Source organism: Indicator indicator, chromosome 3 (assembly GCF_027791375.1).
Source record: "Indicator indicator isolate 239-I01 chromosome 3, UM_Iind_1.1, whole genome shotgun sequence".
Classification (NCBI taxonomy): Eukaryota; Metazoa; Chordata; class Aves; order Piciformes; family Indicatoridae; genus Indicator; species Indicator indicator.
Window position 1 is genome coordinate 23,380,614 of NC_072012.1, and position 24,516 is coordinate 23,405,129.

Consider the following 24,516-nt stretch of genomic DNA (forward strand, 5'->3'; position numbering starts at 1 on the left):
GAAACAGTGAGGTCAGCAATTCTATGGGATCTTAAGAAGATACGAGTCCTGATTTAGTTGTCAAATGGTACAATGTCACAACAAACTTTAAGGCCATGTTTTATTTGCTGATTAATGGACAAAAGGCAATGGATTCCCCCTCCCACCAAATATTTTCCTGAAAGTCTGTGCTCATAAAAATCATGAAAAGTTGGAAAGACTTAATTATTGAAACTTTAAATATATTTTACACAATCTTGTTTGTACAAAAATACAAGTTAAATATAAACATAAAGCAATCATGATAATTTTATGTAAATCCTTTTTGTGATATTCTGTTATATATAAAAAAGTTTCTCAGCTCTGTCTCATTTGCGAAAAGATCAATACCAGATTGAATCACTACTGGCAAAGGGCCCTAAAAAGCACACTTTAGCATTAAATATGTTTTACAATGTAAGTACCATTTCCTGATTTCATCTTTTCTAAAGACTGGCAAAAGATAGGGCAGTATGTCCATAAACCAACAAATAATTTGGCTACAATGTCATAAAACACAAACACACAAATCTGTACAAGAAACCCAGTAGCTATGCAGTACGTACTTGCTACACACACACACATATACTGACATGGAATGAAACTTAGTGAGACGCCATTTCTATTTCACTGTTCTTCAGTCTGGCATTTTGTCTTACTTCATCAAATGAATATGACTTCGTTACCTTTCCATTCTTAAATACTGTATGAAGGAGATCCTGCAAGAAACACCAGATTTGGCAAATGAACAAACAACACACATTACACAAATACAGAAGCCAGCACCCAAATCAGGCCTGGCAAGACTGAAGATTTAGAGTCTCAAGATACTAAATCTCTACAGCCTCTTCTGACACTTTTCACTAATGGCTGGACAGTAGACTCAGCCTATCCTGTCCCTTCTGGCCAAAACCAAATACACACATGCTAAACAGACCTTGCTAGAGCAGCTAGTAAGAAAGGCCACACGTAACTAATGAAATAAAATTCAGTTATAGAGGTTTAAATAAAATCCTTTTTGCCTCTAGAGCAACTATGGAAAAAAAAACCCAAACAAACCAACCAATCAAAAACTTTCTTCCCAGCCCCCTTTGAACATGTTTTTTTGTAAAACAGCATTGTGAAGGACTTGCAAACAGCACACTGAAGGAGCAAGAAGTACAGCTTTGCACAGAAAAGTTAGCACAAAAGTTAACATTGAGCAGTCGCTATGCTCAATGACCTACTGCAAGGACCTGTGGCTTTAAGGAAATGGGCTCAAAATACTACATTTCCCTGTCATTTCCAGGGAGCCCCAGAGGCTGTACTACACAAATAACTCTTAATATTTTAATCAATTAGTTCACTTACAAAAAACCGAAGAAACTATATATTGCCTAACTTTCAAGTCAACATCTCATGATTTGTTATGAAGAGATTGCTCACCATTAAGTCCCTCCCTCTCTAGATATATATATATAAAAATCGTTACCACAAGCATATATACATGCATATGTGCATACATAACTTTGAAAGTTTTCCTTGATTTTTGCATCCAGACCACGGTATAACTCAGTTTGTTTTCTGTCCTGAAATTTCTCAGAGATCTCAGCACAGAAATGTGTTCTGTATACCAGAACACTTAAACTTTCAGCCTCTATAGGCTGAAGTGCAATTTGATAATTTTCACTTCTCTTAATTCAGGAAGAGACTTAACATGCAGTTAAATATTTAATTGCTTACACACTGAAAATGTAAGATAGCAAACTAAAAGCCTGAGACTTTCATGAAGTTTGTCCTTGTCATACTGAAATAACAGCTTATTTTTGCAACTTCAAAGATTTAACAGGGAAATGGAATTGTTGTTTTAAATTTACATCTTTGAAAACTGGGCATCTACTCTGCGTACATTTCAACTATTTACAAATGTCAATCAGAAATAAATTTTAGTTATGTTTCTCCCACCTGCAACTCAAGTTGCTAGTCAAATTGTGCAATATAGCCCATATTGCTGGCATATATTCTGCAACATTAAGACATTAACTTTGGGGAAAAGCAGCAATGTTCTCTTGCTTTTGAAGGCAAAAGGGAAAGCTATCTAATTGTAAAGCCTGAACATTCTGCTGTTACTGAATTCCACACTGGGTAATAGCACTGGAGTTGAACATGACAATTAAAAAAAAAATCTGAAATTAAGTTATAACCTGCTTTCTGTCAGTCTATTTTTGTATGAAGAACAATGTACTACATATTGGAAATTTATACCTGTCCATATTCTTCAAGATCTCCCTTGCCTTCTTCAAGTGTCACATAATCTCCAGCAGGTGTTCTATGCAGAGACAGTCGTCCTTTCTTCGACCTTTTGTTTGGATCTGCAACTGGATCCTTGAAAACGTTTACCTAAAATTAAGAAAGTATTTTTGTTTTAAGAAAAGGGCTTGTGTACCTAATGCAGATGGTAGTAATGTAACAGGAAACATCAAACAAGTTTAAGTGGGAAGGCTTCTACTGAAAACACAGCAGTAGAAGGTGTACAAAGGCATACCCCGAGACCGTTGGTTACCACGTAACTACATTTGAAGGAACAGTTTAAGAGATCTCTGGTTAGTTTCTGCAATAAAGCTCCACCAGATCCAAAGGCAATGTTCTCAATACTCCATTTGTTCTTCTTCATTCCTTCCACAATCTAATAAGAAAGAGAAAATTATGATAGGGCATACTACTAGGCCATGGCATTTTTCCATAAAAATATTATGCTACTTAAACAAGATGCTTTTACAGACAATTAAACCAACTAACATTCAGTTTCCAGGAGATGCATGTAACAATTTTGTCAATACTTGGCATGCTCTTTTCATTTTTATTTGCAATTCCAGCATGGCATAATTATAGAAAGGTTCTGCTGTAAAACTATGATCATGCTGGTATATATACGTTCTAAACGAGGGTAGAAAAGTAATGCAGTGTCCAGACAATCAGAGCTCTAAAGAGAATAAAAGACTTTACAGGAGTATTTCAGACCTTTCTGATCTCTCAAAATTATGAGAGGGCTTCAAAGCATAGCCTGTATCCTGAAACAATGCAGTCATCTTGATCATCAACTCCAGCAAGTTATTAGCCATTTTGGTCAATGACTTCAACAGAGCAGTTCTCATGAAAATCACTTTGACTGGAATTAGATCAGAAGTTTCGAGGACGGAAAATGGAAATACATAAAGCTGCTCAAAAAAATTGATTTGCTATCTTCTCAGGCTAGTACAGATCACTGTGAACTGTACAGCTATCAATGGTCAAGTTAAAACTTACTTTATCATTTCCTCCCCACCCTCATTCTATCCAGACAAACATAACATCCTCTAGCCTGGAGGAATGGGTGCTAGTTTACTCATGCTCATACATGGCTAAGATTTGTTTCCCTGACCTGTTACAATTATGACAGACTGAAATGATGGTTATAGACCCAAAAGGAGTATCGGAACTTGTATTTCCTAACTATTTTCCTAATAGAAGTGGGTGAGAAAAGCTTCAGAGTAGATGAAATAGCAAAATCTCATCCATTCAGAAAAAAAGTGGTGATTAGCAGAATGGAAAGAAATAATCTATTTGGAACAGTGCAGAGTTTCAAAAAATCAAAATCATAAATGTAGTAACCTTTTGTGCAGTCTCAACTTCCTGCATCAAAAAGAAATGCCAGGGTACCACTGAACAGGATTACTTCAGGAGCTACTGACATCAAGCTTTTTTTTTTTTTTAAGACAGGTAAGGCAAAATTAAAAGTTTCCTTCACAAGGAAAAAAAAGAAGGAAAAATGAGGCAATTTTAACTTTAGACAGTGGCAAACTGGTAGCTAACGTAACAACAACTAAAAAAGTGCTAGCATTTTGTTTATCCATTTAGTCTCATGCAAACAGTCTGTTCACAGACACTCAATCTGAATGCCTGAGAGAGGCTAGCCAACAGGAGGGACAGACTGAAGAGCTATACAACCTTCTGAGGTTATATACTGAACACCTCCCCACTATGTTTTTAGCAGATTTTCCCAGTAGAGATCTCATCAGTGAGTTTCTAGCATTCTAATGGTACCAGCTTAGCCTCATCCAAGAAGCCAAGCAAAGTGCATCTCAGGCCCTATCGCCATGACCTTCTCTTAAGGGAACCCTTTGGAAGCTTTGTTTCTTGAAAGAAATACTTCAATATGTGACAATCTTGTGGATTTCAGCAATAGTCATATCCTTTCAGACAGTGACCATGCACAAAAGGAATGCATATTTTAAGGTGATTCAGTTTCTCGTGGAAGCAGTTAAAAGGACTCCTCAGGAAGAATAAAGGATTGACATTAATTAAATTCTCCCTTAAGCGTATCAGAGTAACTGAAGACAACAAAGGAAGGGTAAGAAGAGGGATTTTGTATACCCTCTCCTTCAGCATAAGGCCCAATAGTATCAAAAGAAATCAAACTTGACTGGGTCTGGATATAAACTCTGCTTATCTACACTGTCTTTCAAAAAGGCAAAGGCAGGTAAACTCCACCCAGGCCCTCATCAAGTTCTGCCCATACACTGACCAAGCCTGAAGCTATGTGAACTGTTGACCATGCCTGAGCCAATGTATTCTGTTCCTTTCCTTATCTAGTTTTATAGATCAGGTCTGACACTGAACAAGTCCACAGATGTAGCGTAAATTACTTGTTATAAGCAAAGCAGATGATGCTTAGGCTTCATGTTGACTGATACTTGTAGGGGAACAAATGTTAGTACAAATAGTGTAGCTTGGCCATGGATGCTTAACTTTCTTGCCTGTGTGAGAAGAAACATGAACTGCCTTTCTGCTAGTGTTTCTGCTCTCATTTACAGATGGTCTGTTCATCTTGTGCCACATGAACATCTCCTCACTTACCTTGGGTGAACAACTGGCTTCCACCTTTTCACTCTCACCCCCAAGGAATTTGCTTACTTGGACTGATCTTTGGTTTGTGAGAGGTTAAAGGGAAATAGAGACTAAGTTGAAGGACAGCTCTGACTCTACCAGTGACCCATAGAAGCCCAGATAACAGCTTCCTTAAGTATGGGGAAGAGATGGCAAATAGCAACAGTAATAAAGAGAAAAGAAAGGAAAGGGGGGGAAGGAAGGGAGATCTGAGACAAACGAAGTCTCCCCCAGAGGAAAACAACACAAAGGAATTTTTTGTCTCACACTTTCAAGTTTATAGAAGGAAAACAGTTCACGTGTCAAGGTTTTGACCAGCTTCCTCTGACCATTATGAGCATGATTAATATATCAACTGTGACTCCAGATTAGAGGATTTTCTTTGTGTAAAACGACATCTGGAAATTGAATGTTCAAAGAAAATCCTTTGAAAGTGTAGTATATTGTGGAGTTAGCAGATTGGAATGATTTTTAAAAGTGAAAATGCTAGAACAAAATCAGAAATAAAATTCCTTACCTGTTCTACCAGCATCCCCTATTAAAACAAAGAATTTTAAAATCCAGTTTATACTCTGAGGTGTTTTCTATAATGTTGTTTCAGCTAGTTTGGATAGTTAAGTGAGAGAAATTGGTCATTACTCATTCTAGATTTCCCTATCATACCCATTACCTTTCATCTGATTTGTAACAATAAATCATGCCTAGAATCTGATATGGCTTAAATAGAATAATCACTTGCATAGGCTATATGGGGGGAAGGGATGGGGGTAGGATGGCCACAACAACACATTTATATTTGTTCACGTAAACTCCTTTCTGAAAAGCATGAATTATACTTCAGAATTGAGTTGCTTCTAGGGTAGGGTTTTTTTAATTAATTTTCTAGTTTATTTGTTTTTAAATATTACCCAGTCTTCCAAAAGCCAGCACGGTAAAACCTTGATTTTCACTAACAAGAGGAAAATGAGATCCATGGAATTTGAACACAACTAAGATAACATCATGGAGGTTTTGCTCCAACATAACTTGCTACCGTGAAATGAAAAGTGTTTCTCTCCTTCCTGCCTGCCTTTCCCAGCTCAGAACAACTTTTTTCTTTTTTTATTGTTACTGTTCTGATGAGTACTGGCCTCTTTTTTGGGACAAATTTAATTAAACCACAAAATTGAATAATTCTGGCTGAGACATTTGCTGCTACATGTGGGGGCTAAATTAATTTCATGACCAGCAGTTCAATGACCAAAGTTGACATCAGTTGCAAAGCAAGGCTGCAGATTCAGGAAGAGATGAGAAGGCAGCCACTAGGCAGCAGTGAGTTATGTTGGTTCTGTATGCTTTGCGCAATTAGATCTTAAACTCTACTACACATTACAGGTAGACTTTTCCTCATAATCAAAAAGTTTATATTTTCTCCATCAAACAGGCTGATCATCAGAACAAAGAATTGCTTATTCTGCCTCTTATCTGCTCCCATTAGCAACTGGAATTATTTTCTGCTCTATTTAGAATTTGGAGAACAGTGATGTAAAGATTTTAAATACTAGTTTTAACATTTTGGTTACAGCTGATGCTGTATGAGCATCCTTGGATTTTTGTCCAGTATAACTTATAGGAAGCAACCCTCAAGTTTCTTGAGGGAGAGAACAAATAATCCAGTTTCTCTCCTGTCATGACTCATTAAAATCTCAACCACAATATATTTTGCCTAATACAGACATTGGTTCTGTTAAACAGGTCTGGAGAACATGCAGAAGTTTTTTTAAAAAAAGAGAAACACATCCAAGGGAAAAAAAAAAATATGAGGAAAAAAAGAATCACAAGATTAAAAAAAGTCTCCTTCCCCAGTATTTAGTAAGACTTTGTTTCCAGTTACTAACTGCTCATGCTTGTGTTCTGTCAAGCACATTTGCACAGTTGCATATTCTCAAAAGTCACATGGGACACAAATTTTGTTTTAAAGGTTATTAGAGGAGGAACAAAACTGTAGTGCACAGTGAGGCTACAGTTAGCATGTAAGGTAACAATCTATTAACTTCTCTCTAAGGATCTGAGTGACAAATTTGAGTTGTCATTGAGGTCCACCATTGTGTCCATGTTAGATATGCAGACAGTTTCAGACTACATTAGACAACAAGAAAGCGCCTGATGTCTCCTCCACCTAGTTTTGAGAAGCAGCAGAAGTCAACTTTGTTAAGAAGACTCTAAGGATATGTTAATCTAGAAAGCCAAGACAAGCATCAGTAAAATCAAGTAAAAAAAAAAAAATCTTCAATTTATCTAGGTCATTTCTGGTTTTGAAATTTAATACAGCTGAGGATGAATACAGGACAAACTTGATAAAGTCAAGCCCTCCTCCTTTTACATGCCCCTTATCAACTGTAGTTCGTATCTCCATCTAGTCAATAAGGGTGAATTTATAACGAGTTTCAAACACACAGCATCTATTAAACCACTGATTTTTGTCTTGATGAAATTGCTATTTTGACTCAGGTTAGAGTCTAACAAATCGTAGAATCATAGAGTCATAGAATCATAGAATCAGTCAGGGTCGGAAGGGACCACAAGGATCATCTAGTTCCAAACCCCCTGCCATGGGCAGGGATACCTCACACTAGATCAGGCTGGCCAGAGCCTCATCCAGCCTGTATTTGTCTCCCTCGCCATTGTTTTTAATGTCTGCTTCAAAACTACACCTTCAATATTCAAGTGCAAGCACACTTCAGATGGTACTCAACGAATGAGCCAACCAGTTAATTACTACTATTGCTATAGCACCACAACCATGCAGTGTTATTTAGATATCAATGAAAGGACCAAACGCTGCCAGATTTTGATCATAATTAGACTTGACAAGCAGGATTAAAGCAAACAAAAGAAGAGACAGTGGGGGAAGAGTGACAACAAGGGGATTAGGAAATGCCTTTTATTTTTTTCATGCATCTTAATAATTTCCTGTGAAGTTCTAACGAATTTGTTTCACACATTAGGATATCCTGCCAGTGTCTGGAATGAAGGGCAGGGTAGGGTCAGCAAGTCTCTGCAGCAACATCTGACCAGTCAGAGTCCAGATTACATATCAACATTGCCAGTGTCAGCCTGACACATGAACAGGATTTCCTACCTCTTGCAATGTGTTGATATCCACACCATCCCCTTGAATAACTCTGAGATACGGTGGCAGCAACTTATAGCCTTTTGAGTTCTCTGTAATGGGAAACTTCTTCCCTAAGATCTCCAAGACCTATCAAAAAGAGAAGGGAGACAGGTCAAAATAAAACAAAAAACTGCCATTCCAATTAAGAAACACAATTTCCACATTTGAGTCATGCTCTCTCTCAAAAAAGAAGTATACCCACATATCCTACTCTAAATCTATGCACACAGAAACACAAACAAAAAGCATGAGAGCCATGGTGGTGGAAGACATTAGAACAGTCACAGACTATATGGCTTTACGAACTTGTACCCAAGAGTTAATCAGAACCATGCTTCCCTCCTTTCTGTTTGACTGCTACAAGTTTTTGCTATTAAACTTGTCACCTGAAGATTCTGCTTTTCTTTTGACCACCCTAAAGATGGTGGATGAGGCCTTCAGTTTTCTGCAATTTTGTTACCTACCAATAATTAAAATGAAACATTTCAGTTAGTAATTTTATTTATCAGTTCTCCAAAAATTATTCAGTTACCATTTGTGATATGTCAGTCGCCCTGGGGCAAGAGAAGAAGTGTATGGATCTACTTTGACAGAGTACCAACACAATTAAAATCTCCCCTATTATCTTATTAAGACAGTGGTGACAGTTTCTCAAATTCAAAGATATCAACAGCTTTGACTATAGAACTGCAACAATCACACTCTCTAAAAAGCTACAAGAAGCATTTTTCAACAAGGAGGTCATGTGCCACTGACTTAAATGCATGTCTTACAAAAGGGAGAAGCCCACTAAACTTTTATCTGTAGCATAAAAACAATGAATTATATTCACACAAGATGCCAAGATAGCTAAACTTCGAGGTACAAAGTCTTAATAGCCTGGTATTGAGAACAGTGGGTAAGAATGGGTTTGATGAAAAAGATTAAACTATTTAGGCTGCAAAAGAGTTTCCACATTGATACTGAGCTGAAGTAAATGCTTACATTTTTTATAGCACCAGATTATCCATCGTGAACTACACACTAAGCATACCAAGTTAGAGCATGAAGTTTTCTATGTATGCTAGCCAGTCATTACAAACCTAACATTTGCCCTTCCCAATCTTTTATACAAATGACTTAAAGAAAGAATTACCTTTAAAACAGTGTCAAGGGGGTTCCCAGAATCTGGTCGAATAATAAGCGGTGCCTCTGGACTTCGGCCTTCAATTATATGCCTTAAGTCATCACCCCATATTTTTTCACAAGCATTGTAAATGTCGTAGCTGTCACTAACCACAGATACAGGCACTGAAGAAAACTGCATCACTATGTGTTCAAAAGCATCTTTTTCATGATCTTTACCCCAGGCTGTTATGGTACTGTAAAATCAATTGAAAAAAATCCCTATTACAACAGCATTTATATTTTAAATCACACATTCTGTATTTCCTACCAAGAACAGTTTAAGATAACAACAGGCAATGATTACAAGACAGCATGAACTATGTGTTTATCAGCTGTTGCATGGATAGTAAATATACCAAACAAATAGCACCCTGAATTTAACTTTTGCAGCTAAGACAAACACTTGACACATTAAACTTCCATGTGTAAGTGTGATTTTCTTTAAAAACATTTAAAAATTTAAACATTTTGGAAAGATCTTATCTCTTGAATCTGCAAATCAGACAGCTGTGGAAGTACAGATACAAGAACAGGACATCTGCTGTGGAAACTTCAGATTATAAAATGGGAAGTGGAGAACTAGCAGCATATGTTAGAAAAAAAATCTTTAAAAAGAAAATAAATTGTGTTTTCTTCTAATAGTGATTTAAAACCATCGTGCTCACTCATACAAACATTCTCGTAGAGGAGCCTCAGGGCATTACCCTTGGTACAAGGGTACAGGCAACAGCATGAAACATAGCTGCTAAGAGAGGTCATAAGTTACTGAATGCTAGCATTAACTGCTGCGTGGACAAGCTCCAGATCACAGCAGTGAAGAGACAAAACAAAGTTTCTTTCAAAAACATTAGGCCAGTCCAGTAGAGCAATCCTGGTGGCATGCCAGAGGCAAGAACCCCTCACAACACAGCCTCACACTGAAGGTTGTGGAACAGTAGAACAATTCTGGAAAAATTTGTGTCTCTTGCTAGGGACACACCTCTGTGTATTAATTTCGAAAGGCTGCCTGCAGTCAGCATTTGCCAATACAAGCTTACATTAGGGCAGTTTAAGGGTGTCTGCTTCATACCACCACTTTGATATGCTGTGCAAAAACGCTTGCTCTCTTCACTCCATGGGTTTGCTTTCATTACAAATAATGTTATAGTTGCTTGGGCCATCATTTTTGGATTTTACTGCAGTATTAAGCTAAGATAAAAGAAGACATTACAGATGAAATTTGTGACTTCTACTGATCAAGCAGGAGTTCTAGAACAGCACTACAGCAATGGGCCACAAAGTTATATAAAGCAGTGTTCCTTTACAGATGATTACTATACTAGGAGAGCTACGCATGTGAAGTTTTCCATTATCTCATCTTGCAAAATCAAAGTGAAAATATTATCTATTTAAAAGCACTAGGTTTTGCACTATGTAAGGAAATAAAAAGAAACAAACAGAACCCCATCCCTTCCTTTGTACTTTGCTCATTTCAGTATGCAGACATGCAAGTGAAATCCAAGGACTTGCATTAACTCCTGACCTTATACAGGATTTGGATTTAAAAAAAAAAAAAAAGCTCTTCATCTCAAATCAGTATAGAACTTCAGCTTCAGCAGTTGGATCAGTCATGTCTAGTACTGTACGATATAAGTGAAACAGCTTAATATTTCTGGATACAAAGGTGAATAAGAAAAAAATCAATTTTGTTAAGCTATTTTTAAAAAGGCTTTCATAGCCCAATATCTTACCTGTGTTCAGCTGCTGGAACAGAATATCCTGGAACTGGATCTTTTGTACCATAGTACTTTTTAATTAATGCAATTCCTGCTACAGTGTCTGTTCCTTTGAAGTTCACCAAATGAGCTGAAGCTCCTATTCCTGCGGTCTGAAAAAGATGCTACTTTTCAGTTGCCACACCAAATATAGAAGCCTAAATTGTCACTGTCTAGCACTAGTTTGTAACAGCAAAACTCTGACTCAGTTCCAGTTTCACCAATGCCCTCTCAATGCATTTACACAGCAAGTCAGCTTCCGTACAGAAAAGAAGCACTTCTGGTCTAGTTGTCAAGAGTTCAGCCCCACCTCATCTCTTCCCCCTCCACAATCAGTCCAAATACAGTGCTCTATGCATTCATACTTGTTAACAGATACAAGCTATGACCCTCTATAGTTAAAAACAATTACTGTTCTCAAATTATTGGAGAAGTAGTGCTACCTCTTGTGAAGAAACTCCTCTGTAGCCAAAGTCATGCAGTTTATACTCCAGTCCTTCTAAACTGCCAGATGTCTCTAGCAAATACTTGGCCAAAATCTTTTTCTGCTCTCTCGAGTTTGTAGCCACTGTGATTGGATACCATGACTGCACAAGAATAGTCTAAAACAAAATCCATCACATTAGTAAGTATATGTTTGCTTGAGACTTAAATATGCCCACCTGACATTTAATCAGACACAAAAAGGTCTTATTTTCATTGCCCATTCAGGAAGTAGTGATGCCTCCAAACAGTTTGCTTTAGGGCTAAAGTAATTAGCTTTCATAATACTTTTAGAAGTTAGGCCAGGAATGGACCAAGCTACAGACACAAAATTCCCCCCATCCTCCTTTCATGGTGAATAAAAGTATTGTTGGGAATTTCTTTAAAGTTATTACACTCTCTTGCCAGGTAGGGAGAAAAGATCTGTGAAACAGCACTAAAGGCTTACTTAAAGCAGAAGATGAAAGCTACCAGAGATTCCCCTTAAACCAATAAGGGGTTCAGTCAAGTGCATAATATTTACTTAGAAAAAAACATGTTAACTTTCCCAAACTGACCTCTATCCAATTTGTGAGCCAGTAGCACTCCGGATCTGTGTTTTCTACTGTGAAAAGAACATTGCCTCTGGGAATTACGGAGCCCTCAGGAACAGCCTTTATTTCTATAGGAAGATGACCATCATATTTCTGTGTAAGAAACAGTAATACTGTTAGACAACAGGAAAAATTAGGACCTACCACTCTTTTATTTGATATAAGTCAAGCTATGAGTTTATTGATAAAGCTTTCTTGTTCTTCATTTCTTTCAAACCTAAAATTATTTTGATTTGTTTGCACACATACAAGCCCAAATAAAAAAAGTTGCACTTATCAAAAAAGAGGAAAATCTTACAATCTAAACCTTGGTTTCTTTATCAAACCAAATAATGGTTATCAGTTGTATTCCTTGTGCAAACTGAGTCAGGAAGGCTTAAATCTTCTATAATAGTATGTAAGTTCCACCCATGGAACTAAAAATATTTGTCCCCTGATTTTCTTCAGAGCTTTCATACAAAGCAAGTCAAAAAGCATTTAGCCATTATCCAGGCCTTCAAAAAAGTTTCTAGTTTTGCTCAGTATAGATGTATGCTTTGGTAATTCATTGGAGTAGGATCCATTTAGTATCTGTTTTAAGAGGATTTTATCATCTCCATCCACTAAACATTGTATCTGATCTTGAACTGTCATTCTTTTGACAACTTTAGTCCTTCACCTCTGAAGGACTAAGCATTCTGTGAAATACACCCTCTGAAAAAGAGTAAGTTGCAAATCGCACTTCTAAAGAGCAGTTACAGCTTTCTGAAAGAGCTCTGCAAGCTAAATACCTAAAATGTTTTATACATTAATATTTTTTGACAGAAAGCTTCTAATAAGGTGTTCTTTAAAGGCAACAAAAGTTGCATCAATTCAGAGAAATTACACAGATTCATAAGTGGCATCAAAATATATTCTCCCATATCCAAAACACATCAGAAGTCTCTTTTACACCACAGTTCAAAAGTTTCTTCGAAAGTGTAATATGCTGAAGCAAACTCTGTTTATATAGCACACAGAGTTCAGCTGTTAGACAGAGAGATCTATTCTGGATTAACAAGGACAATGAAGCCTTCAAAAGCACTCAAAATAATTCATTAATGATTCAATGACTGAAGTACAGTTAAGTAAAAATAAAATTCAAAACACTATAACAAATCACAAACAAAACAGATTTCAAAGTTGCTACAGGTGTGGATTTTGTCCACAGAAAAAAAGCAGTATGACATGCCACAGCACTCTATTACAGTCATTTTCAAAATCTGTAGGTAGAACCAACTTGTAAAACTGAGGACTTACTTCTCTATCAATTCCCATCAACTTCCAGCCTTTACATCACCCCCTTGTTCTCCAGGCAGCCCATTCCTATCTTCTACCCCTTTGCCCTGTCAGTATTAACTCATTCACCTACGCTGAGTACAAATTCACGCGTGTACATCTCAAATTCATTTGGCACTTCACTCACACAGCCATTGCTCCCTCCATTTACCTAATGCTACACATTAGGTGACACGGCCAGAGAGTAAAGAGTAGAAAATATCTGAATATATGCAGGAATTCAGTGAGGAGAAGCCTGGTCTCTCTGTGCATAGGGACATGCAAAGTCCCAAAGGGTACATACACTTCCAGCTTGAGAGCCATCAGAATCCAAGAAGAAGAAATGGAAGTTGCATTTATACATATATAAGTAATTTTAACAAGACAATCTGATAAGGAATACACCATGTATACAGGGCTATGCAGGAAGGCTTCTTCTGACTAAACCAAAAGTTGAATGGGATTAGTTAAACCACGCTGAAACTCAGTGTGGATAGGCATGCAGTATAAAAAGTGCATTAATTCGGTTTAGCCAAAGAGGGATCAAGATTTTAAATACAGGTGAGAGCAGTTCACTATGTATAACGCAGCCTAAAACCAAATATGGATTGAGTTCACATCTGTAGTTATTTGCAATGGCTGCAAGTCCTCTATAAACTTCTACACAACTGCCTCTTAGGAACAGTGGGTTTCTTTACCTTGCTGCCATTTGCAACACTTAGCTGAAACTTGTTTTCTCTTGTATACCTTATGGGCCACTTGGGTTGCAAGATGACATCCAGATATATTCATAGGCAGATGCCACCATAAAATACATAGATTCAGGATATCCAGGGAAAAATAAATGCAAAGAACCAAAAATTGTGTTTTCAAATGCCAAAAAATATCTGTTCACTAGAGACCACAAGGATGCATGGATTAGAACAGCTCTCATGAATGTTCTTAGTCTGAATCTCCTGATTATTCAGAAGAGATGTTTGCAATTACTTGAAGACTGACACCTTTTTCAACACAGGGAAATATCTGATAACGGTGTAAAGACTAATTTTGTAAGGATTTGAATGTCAGAAGTGTTCAAGCCTTGTATTTCATAATAAAGTTCAATTTAACTATTTCTGAAAAGTTTAGGAATCAACTGAACAAAACATCTATCTTCTGGACCTATTTACACATGCAAGAAGTTTTAATCTTTTCTGCATTAGAATACAAATGGTTATGAGTTAGAGAACACAATGTAAATGATGCAAGCAACCACTAAGCACTATGTGGAGCCCTGCCAACAAGCCCCCACTTACACTAGCTGGCTGACGGCAGCCATAAATCCTTACTACCTGCAAAGCTGTATTTGGCATCTGAAAGGATGAAAATTACTTTTCTCTAAGGAATTACAATTATATTATTATTCTTTGACAGCTGCTACTCCATGTACACTAAATATAAAAAGCTAAATTTATCCAGTCTTTACTATCATGGTTCAAAAGGAAAGACTGCTGTATTTATTCTGTAGTTGATTCATAAATCCTTCATGATAATCTCATAATATTATCATAGGTTTTTACCTCCAGAATATAGTTCCATCCCTTTTCATTGAAGACATCATCTTGAAAATGCTCCCTATATACTTCTTTGGCTTCCTTGATTTTCTCTTTGGTCACCACTTTACCTGTGGTTTCAGAAACAGATGAAAGATTACAATTATTCATCACTTTATAAAATAAATAACAAAATGGTTCAGATACAGAAAAGTCTCTTTCCAGCAAAGACAGAGGACACATCAAATGCAGTAAACTAGCTACCTTAAAACAAGATTTTCATATAGATTAAGCTGCTCGAGAAACCAAGAGGATAAAGTACACTTGTTTTGCAGGTGACGTGGTAACAGCTTGAGATTATTGATTCTTTATGACAGTCAAAAACCTGCTAAGAGTTTTAGTAGCAGTGTTCCCAGAGGAATGTGATGACTGTGCAAGTTGGCAATATGAACACCTCTCCTTTTTTAACAAACCACTGGCATAAATGAACATAGCATAGATTTGTCTGAATTGTCAAGTCAATACCATTTTATGAGTGTGTACATCTTATTGTCAGAATTACATCAATAAGTTCCTATGCATGTTACTATCTACACTGTACCAACATAACCTATAATTGTTTCAACTATGATTTTTCTCAAGCCTGGAGTCTTAAGATATTTATTTGTAGGTAAAATTTTACTGGAAACTGAGACAATTACCTTTTAAATATTTATTCAGTATGTACTGCAAGCCGTAAAAAACAGTTTCTTCATATTTCACTTTCCTTAATTTGGAATTTTCAGTCTTCTTTTCACGGCATTCAAAGTAGGAATACACTTTGCTTGTATTAGGTGGATATTGCTTGTAGTGTGTAACCTACATTAAGAAAAACTTCAGTAAGATCTCAAAACTTCACTGCAAAGCACAAAAGAAATCCTATTGGTACACTGAAGCTGAAAGTAACCCCCAGGTCTCCTGGACCATTTTTATCCACTCACAGTTCTAAACAGTAAACAATATTTAGGGGATTTCTCTTTTCTAGCCACCTTCAATTTTCAGTTTACAAAACTGTCCTCCCTGTCTTGTTCTTTACTTTTTTGTCAAGCCTTTCCCCCTAGAGTAACCATAACGGCCAGCTCTTCTACTCCCCCAATGACTTCACTTTGGTTAGCTAGGAAAGACACTGACTGGGATTTTAGAAGCAACGCTGAGCACCAATATGCTGGGTCAGTTTTCACTCCCTCACTTTGTCCAAGCCCAATAGCTACAGGAAGCAAAAAGATGCCTGCCACTACAAAAGTGGAGGTACCTGTGTCTATTTTCCTTAAGTTTTGAAGGCCATAATCATATAGGTCGAATAAAAGCTATCCAGACTCAAGAAGGAAGGCACTGACAATGTCCATTATCCAAGCATGTCATTCATCATGAGCAGAGTGGCTTTCCCAAGCCCTGGTTACAGCAAAGCAAGCTTCAAAACTGTTACTGTCACTAATCTTGTTAAAATGCACTTGAGGTTTACACCTCCCCAAAGTTTGCAAGATGGACTTTTCCACAGTTTGAGAAAGTTCACTTTCAGCAAAAAGGAAGCATGTAAAGTTGCACACTGAATGTATGTGCACTTCCATGCATTACATGGAAACTGGTCATATAAACACACACTGTTATGCTGGATTCAACAAGAACAGCTTCTTTTTTTTTGTTTTAAGTACTGACAGGACAACTACCCAGCCATTTACTTTGAGTAATGCATCATTTGAAAAAACAAACTCCATGCAAAATCTGCAATTCCATATTAAACAAAGCGTATACAATGACAAATTCCATATGATCATTGTTTAAATTACAAGATAAATCAGTTTAAGGCATTACCAAACGTGAAGCTACCAAGTTTCCTTTTTGTAATAATTTAAGAAAAGTCTATGAACAAGTCTACACATTCCATATGGGATAATTACTCCTATAGCTAAGTAAAGCACCATCACACATCAGAACAAAACTCAAAAGAAGCGTGAAAGGGATGTCTGAATTTTTCTCAAAACCCCAGAATTATAGGTTAGAGCATGAGCTCATTATAAGTTTATTTTTACTTCTTACTCCAAATCACATTAAAAGTTTTTGTTTCTAATATCACAAAGAATTGTAAAAGGCGTAGTTTTACTAATTCTTCCTTATTGTCCTGTTTTGGTTTGTTGTTTGTTTGTTTGTTTGTTTTTTTTTTTCAAATGTACCTCTGACACTTCCAAGACAAAATATTTGAAGGTTTTCCTTACTTCTATTGCTAAAATGGTATATTAAAGGTCTTTAAAAAAAAAAAAAACACTTTTCTTTCTCCCCTCAAATGACATTTAGTTTTTCACTCAGTTTGGACAATGAACAATACTGCTCCACAGAATTTTCCAGTTCTCCTACATGAGCATAGCACTGTTATGGCTGTGTCTCCAATGCTGCAAGGAAACACCCAAATAACAAAAAGGTCAATTTTCAGATCTCATTGTCTACTTGTATGAAGCCCTCAAGGCCAATAAAACAAAACCCAAGCTTGTCATTGCAAGCTTTATGCCTTTACTTTGAAGCCCTGCAATGCCAGCATGTAATGGAGCACAAACCTATTCTGTTCCAACTCCACAGTCACTCAACAGCAGACTACTTAAGAATAGCAATGTTAGACTCAAAGACAAAATTTGGCTTTTAGATTTAGTTCTGCCTATTCATAAGTGTCTCACTGTCAGCTCACAGACGAATTTCCTCAGCACACCATCATGTTTAAAAAAAAAAAAAAGATAAAAAAAAATCACCCCCAAACAAAACATTCCCTAAGCTCTGCACTCCCCTACTGTGGAACAGTCACGAATATACTATTTAGTATGTCTAACTAATGGGAATACAAACACAGACACACGCACACCTTCCTTACAAATAATTTTATTAGACAGACTCCAAGAAAAAGAGCAAAGAAATCATTAGAAGGTTCATTCACTGTTGTGGTTTAACCCCAGATGATAACTAAGGCCCATACAGCTGCTTAGTCACTCACTCCCAGTAGGAGGGGGAAAAGAATCAGAAAGGTAAAAGAGAAGACTCTTGGATTAAGGACAGTTTAACCGGCAGAGCAAAAACTGCATGCACAAGCAAAGCAAAACAAGGAATTCATTCATCACTTCCTATCTGCAGGCAGGTTTTCAACCATCTCCAGGAAAGCAGGGCTCCATCACATGCAACGATTTCTTGAGGAGACAAATGTCATCATTCCAAATGTCCCTTCCTCCTTCTTCCTTTAGGAGATATACTGAGCATGATGTCATATGGCAGGGAACATCCCTTTGGTCAGTCCAGGTCGGATGTGTGGCTGTGTCATGCATCCCCAGCCTACTCACAGCTAGGATGAGGGGCAGAAAAGGCCTTGACTCTGTGTAAGCACTGCTCAGCAGCAACTAAAACATCCCTGAATTATCAGCTCTGTTTTCAGCACAAATCCAAATCACAGACCATACAATCTAATATGAAGAAAACGAATTTTACTTCAGCTAAATCCAACACAATTATAAGGCACAGAAAACAGAAACTCCTTGCTTCACACTGTTGGCATGTAACTAAGCTACAACTATGGGAAAAGTTTTGATCTGGGACTGGACTTGAAGCTGGAGCTTTTTTACAATTTGATTGCATCACCTGCGAACTCTGTTTATTTTCATTCTTCATACTATTGTCATACTACAGTTTCACCATTTCAGAATGAACACCCAACACAGAACCTGCCAGCTTTAAGTGTGCATAGTAGATGTCCCAGGAGCAATTCCATGAATTCCATGTGACAAGCTATAGAGCAAACCAATGCAATGTTGTTATTGTTAACCAAAATAGTTCAAATAAAACAAAGAAAGCTACACCTGCATGAGGCTGCCTACTCAGATTTCTTTAGAAAGAGTTTAATTATCCAACTTATTACCTACAGGTAGGTTGCTGAAGCCAATACATTAGAATATGAATGATAATTAAGATCATGTTTAAGAACTAAAGTGAGAATATTTGGAGATATTTGTCCTTATGAGATGGGAGGGATAAGCTAATGCAGGTTATGACTTTCAGGGTCTCTGTATTCTAGTTCATCATCTATGTGTACTGAAAAACAAGAGGACCAGAGGTAAGAAAACAAAGAGAGATCAGTCAGTACTAAGAAAACTAAGAGCCCATGCCGACAACTGAATTCCTATGAAAGCCGCACATTATCAGCGGAGATGCTCTAAGGGACACAAGGCCCATATTAATCTAAAAAACAAGGTAAAGTGTAAGCATTCTCAACTGCTCAGAGAATATGCAATGTTTAAAAATAGGTGACACTTTACAGCAAATTACTGTTAAAAATTTGTGGTTTGCACTCAAGATTATCATAAAAAAAGATAACAAAGCGTCTTTGGCTTACTGTTTACACATTTCTCAGCAGTCAGTTGTACTACTTTGCATATTGCTACAGGTTTCCTATTCCTCAGTGAAAAAAGAAAAACATTTACATTTTCAACAATGAAAGTTGCAATGATTCTAGAAGAAGTTACTTTCCATTAATTTAAAAACTGGATGAATTCTGTATGGTTGCAGCATTCCTTTAGAGCAATGATGAGTCAGGGACTGTGTGTCTGCAAATGAAAAGTTGGAAGGTAACAAAACCTAGAGAAAGTAAAAATTGCTTCTTGTAAGGCATGCCGAGCCAGAAGTTTCCAATGCTTTTCCACTGACAGAATGACAATTTTATTGAAATCACAAGATTTTAATAAAATTTTTTAAAAAATAAACATACATATACATACATACATGGACTGCTAGAAAGAATATTTTGCAGTCATTAAGGACTACTCAAATCCAATAAGCTAAAGAGTACTCATGTCTCTTCCTTTCATATCTCTAGCCTTCTAAATAAAGAATGTACAGGCTGTTAGAGCCTGGAATAAACCCAGGCTCACATGAAACACTTCCAAAGTAAGCGCTCTCCTACCTCCATGCAGAGTAGAAGTCAAAGTGCCAAATACTTAGAATTCAACATGGAAAGACATATAGAAATAAAACATATTTTATCTTCAGGAACAACTGGTTTCTCAAACAGATCTCATTTACAATATAGACAGCAAGTCAGATGCTCCCATAGGGTAATTGCATGGCAGTTCATTATAGCTATTACCTTAACTACAAAACATTCCAAGGATCAGTAATACATTTCATTGGTAAAAGCAAAATAAGCTGATATTACTTAAGCAAGCAAGGTTCAGTTCTCATTTGGACAGCCTTTCCCCCACTTGCACCTCATGGTCCATCCAATCCAGGCCTGCTACACATCAGCTACTGGAATCTTCTGACTGAGCAACATAGCTCTGCTAAACTGATCCTCCCAATAGAGTTTCAGACCATATATACCCTGGAAGATTTCTTGCCTGCGTAAAAATAAACAAATATGGGGTAAACAGAGCTCTGGGAGTCAAAGAAAATGGGGAAGTGGAGAGTCAACATCAGACAAATGAGGAACTGAAGGCCATGGACCCTTTTGCTTGGCAAGTACAATGAGAGAACAGAGGGCATAGAGGGGCAAGGTTGCTGGGAATTCTTGGCATAGACACAGGAGAAAGACTGTGCAGCATGAACAATGAGATGGAAGGAGTCTGCTCATATCCTCTCAACTTGCAGCTTTCTAGCAACAAGGATTCTGACTTCAAATGCTTTCCTTTTTCAGTATTACTGAGTCACCAGCAGAAAACTTTACTGTTAAAAGCATCATTGCTGTATTGGATATTCACACAATGAAGGTCCCCCAGATAACACTGCCATTGATGAATGTCTTGAAAGTCTTATGATACAAATAATTAAAAAGGCTGCTCTTATTTATCAGCATACACTCCATACCATAGGCCCATGTCCAAACTCTGAGGCACATATACCCAGCACACAGAAGGAATTATACTGTTGGGGGATTTGGAGAAGCTTAAGAATATGCAACAATCTACACAAGAAGAAAAAATCTTGATGTAAAAACATTTGTCTTGTTATGCTGGTTAGAGATAAACTGCACAATTAGAAGCCTGGCCTCAAAATCCTGGAGCACTAGCACAACTCAGTAAGCCCCAGTTCATAACGGAAGTTCAGTACTAGGTCCAGTGTGCAGCAAGACCCCTCAGTGAATACACACTGGGAACTATTTTGATCAAGTAGTATTGAATATATCGGATATTAGCATGATGTTCAGTTGTTTTTCAAAAACAGTTTTTAAGATTTTGATCACCTATTTGATCACCTTCTATGACTTAAGATGAAATTCGCTATGATACACATACAGACAGAAAAACAGTGTAGAGCAAGGGGAGGCTGGATTAACTGTCAACAGACGCATCTTTGCCTAGCAAATTACTTTGTTTCTCCATTTTTATAGGCATTAACCTGGTAATCAATTTTCTCTCTATCCCAAATTTTCAACTGTAGCAAAAGACAATCGAGACACTAGAGTTAACCCTCAAACTAACGAGTTGTGACAGATACGACCCTGAGATACCATAACTTTTCACTTGTGGGCAGCTGCCCATGCTGTACTGTTTAGCATGGCCTGTGTATTTTTTCCCCAAGCTGTTTACTTTCATGTGACTTTTGTCACCAACATTGGTTTGTATGGATCGGCATCTACTGCATTAGGATTACTAAGTAAGCTTCTGAACTGAAACATGTTTTTTCTCAGTCTGAATGTTATGCACAGTATTGCACACAAACAGATGCTACAATTGAGAATACAGCATAAATGTAACAAAAAAAACTACAAACACCACACACTCAAGATCAGTTCTCATTTTTAATTGCTAGTTTGCTAACTCCTGTAAAGAGCTTGCATGTTGCTTGCATGTTGCAAACTATCAGATATTTTAGTGCAGTTGTTACTGAAAGTGCTCTCACTGCGTTTCATTGATTAGGAAATGACAGTATTATCCGGGGAGAAGGTAAGTGATGTTTGCTCATACTACCTAACATGATAAAAGAAACTACTCGTTTAAGCATTACTCTAAGATGATGGAGCTCCAAAGCTTTGTAAAAAAAGTGGGTAAGATGACAGACAAATAAATTGAATATTTCTAATAAAGCAAAGCACACAGTTTCAACTAGTTTTAATGTAACACAAAATGTTCCTAGCTGCCACAAAAAACTTCAACTAAATTCCATTTTAAACTGGAAAAAAATCTCACGCCTTTACTTGACCACTAAGATTTCTGCCACTCCTGGAATGTTATCACGTCATCTTTCCTATGAAATAGCAAAGAAAACAGAAGCAAACTGGTCATCTATCATCCCCATGCTTCTCGCTACTACTAATCCTAGAGCTGAACTAGATCCTCCGTATTTGAGTAAGTCTGATAATGAACATGTAAACATAGTTCTTAAGTGAGCACTGTGGCTAGATTAAGCCATTAATTGAAGCAGTTTTGTGAGCCCTCAATAGCAGTGTTAGGATGCTCTGAGCTACCCTCCAGATTTATCAGTCTCTTCAGTTTTCCAACACACTTTCCCACAAACAGCAATTATAAACTTTGAGAATTTCTTTAAATAAAAAGTTTTTATGTAACTTTAAGTAATAATATTAGAGGAGCTGGGAAAGGTACACCAGCACAAGGTAGCCATCAGAGCACACAAGGAGGCTTGCGCTTTGGTAGCCAGTAACAAGACCTGGCTATAACATTTACTTTTTTTAATCTCTTCTATGTAGAGAGAACCTCCACTGCAACCAAAACCCATCTAAGTGGTCAAATCTTTGAAGAGCTGTAACATAACAAAGACTATGAAATGATCAGCAGGCTTGTTACAGTATTTAGGGCACAAAAATCCTCCCTGACATGATGCAAAGAAAAACATTCTTTTCTCAGACGAGGAGACACAGGGCACATCTGTCTGAGCAGATCTGGGGAGTCACACGCTGGCTCTGCCTAGTGTCTAGCAACTGTGTTCTTACATTAATGCAATGCTGGGGAGAAGTTGGACTTGGGGCTGGGCACACTCATGTTGTGAGGCACGCCCAGAGCTTCTGGGCCAGAAATTACTGGATCCTCTAGAGGGTGGGCAGTGCACTTGTACTTGACCACTGCTATCAACCAACGCTATTTTCAAGTAATTTTGTGAAAGTAAAGGACTGTCAAGTGTGATTCCGTGGTCGAAATGAACACCTTACCTAGCAAATTTGCACCGCAACGACCAGAAACTAAGCAGAGGACTACAAAGTATGTATTTTGAGCAAGTTGGTCCCTCGGAGGACCCAGCATCAGAAGCAAATACAAACCACAAGCAGCCAGCAACAGGACAGTTTCGCAGCCCGAGTTGAGCCAAGCATTAGAAACGGTACACGAAAAAGAAGAGAATCTGCTCTGCCCGCTTTTCACCCTCTCGCATCCACGAAGGAGGGCAGCGGCCGCAGCGGGGCAGAGATGCTCGACGGCGGAGGGCGGCCCCCCCGCCATGGCCGCCCCTCAAGTCCGCCCGCGCGGGACGACGGCGCCCACCCCGCCCGCTTTCACTTTCTTTTCTCGCCCAGCGTCCGCCAGCGCCTTCCCGGCAGCTCTGCCCCGGGCACCCGCGGGGAGAGCGGGCTCGGCCATCTCCTCCGCGGCCCGGGTCTGCGGGGGCTGCCCCCGGCCAGGCCTCGGATGTGTCCCCCCCTCTCGCCACCCCGAGGCCGGGCACCCTCTCTCACGCCTCGGCGGGGAGCCTCTTAGCCAGGGCCAGACGGGCAGGGGAAAGCAGGCGCCGGCGGAAGGGACAGCCTGGCCTGGCGCCTTGCGCACGGAGCGCCCCGGTGCGAGGCCCAGCGGGTGCGGTGCAGCAGCGCCAGGACGCCCGCAGAGGTGACCCCCTCCCGCCCGCCGCGCCCACCTTGTAGGAGTCAGTGGCCAGAAGGATGTTGAACTCAGCCCCCGCCGCAGCGCACTCCATGTCGCCGAGCCCGAGGAGGCGCCGCCGCCAAAACGAACAGGACTGAGCTACGCCGCTACCGCCAGGCGGTCGGTACGGGGGGAGAGAGGAGAAAGGGGGGACGCGAAGAGGAACGGGGCGGGCATAAGGGGATTACGGCCGGGGGCGGGGAACTCGCGCTACTGCCCGCACCGCTGAATGGCTGTACGTCTCCGCCGCCGCAGGAGGTACTGTGAGGTCACTGGGCGCACGGGGCGGTGTCAGAGGGCTAAGTAGTCTCTGATTGGGCCCGGCGCCCCGTCGGTGCAGGAGAAGGGACGCGGCGACTGTGACGTCCTGGGAGGCGGGGAAGGGTCTTGTGCTGCACGTTCTCTTTCATTAGATTCTGGGCGGGGGTAGAAGCGGCGGGGCCGTCTCCGCAACGTCACGGCGCGGCCCGTGCGCCCTTTGTCGCTATTGGCTGACAGTGCGGGGGCGTGCTTGGCAGAGCGGGCGGGGTAGCTGGTGGGAGCGAATTGCGCACGCGCGGGGAGCCCTGGTTTCGGTTCTCTGTGGCCGCCGTCTCAGGGGCGTAGTTTGCGGGAAGAGGCGGGTAGTGGCCTTGGCCCCTGCAGGAGGCTTGCCCTGTGCCGCCTGCTCTGCCGCGTGCACGGTGGCCGATAAGGGAAAGGCAGCTCCTTACCCCTCAGGCTGTGAGGAGCCCGGGACCG

At 39.1% G+C, this 24,516-nt stretch overlaps 1 protein-coding gene across 1 annotated transcript; it reads right to left on the reverse strand.

The window, feature by feature from the left end:
• Positions 1–318: 318 nt before the first annotated feature.
• NAMPT (nicotinamide phosphoribosyltransferase) lies at positions 319–23,827 on the reverse strand. The gene is made up of 11 exons (XM_054399616.1): positions 23,768–23,827; positions 15,604–15,760; positions 14,930–15,033; positions 12,039–12,167; positions 11,442–11,600; positions 10,975–11,111; positions 9,213–9,438; positions 8,045–8,164; positions 2,543–2,683; positions 2,263–2,397; positions 319–737 (listed from the first exon to the last, which is right to left on the reverse strand). Exons 1-11 carry the CDS (start codon positions 23,825–23,827, stop codon positions 624–626), a joined length of 1,482 nt encoding a protein of 493 aa, XP_054255591.1. The 3' UTR covers positions 319–623.
• Positions 23,828–24,516: the final 689 nt, after the last annotated feature.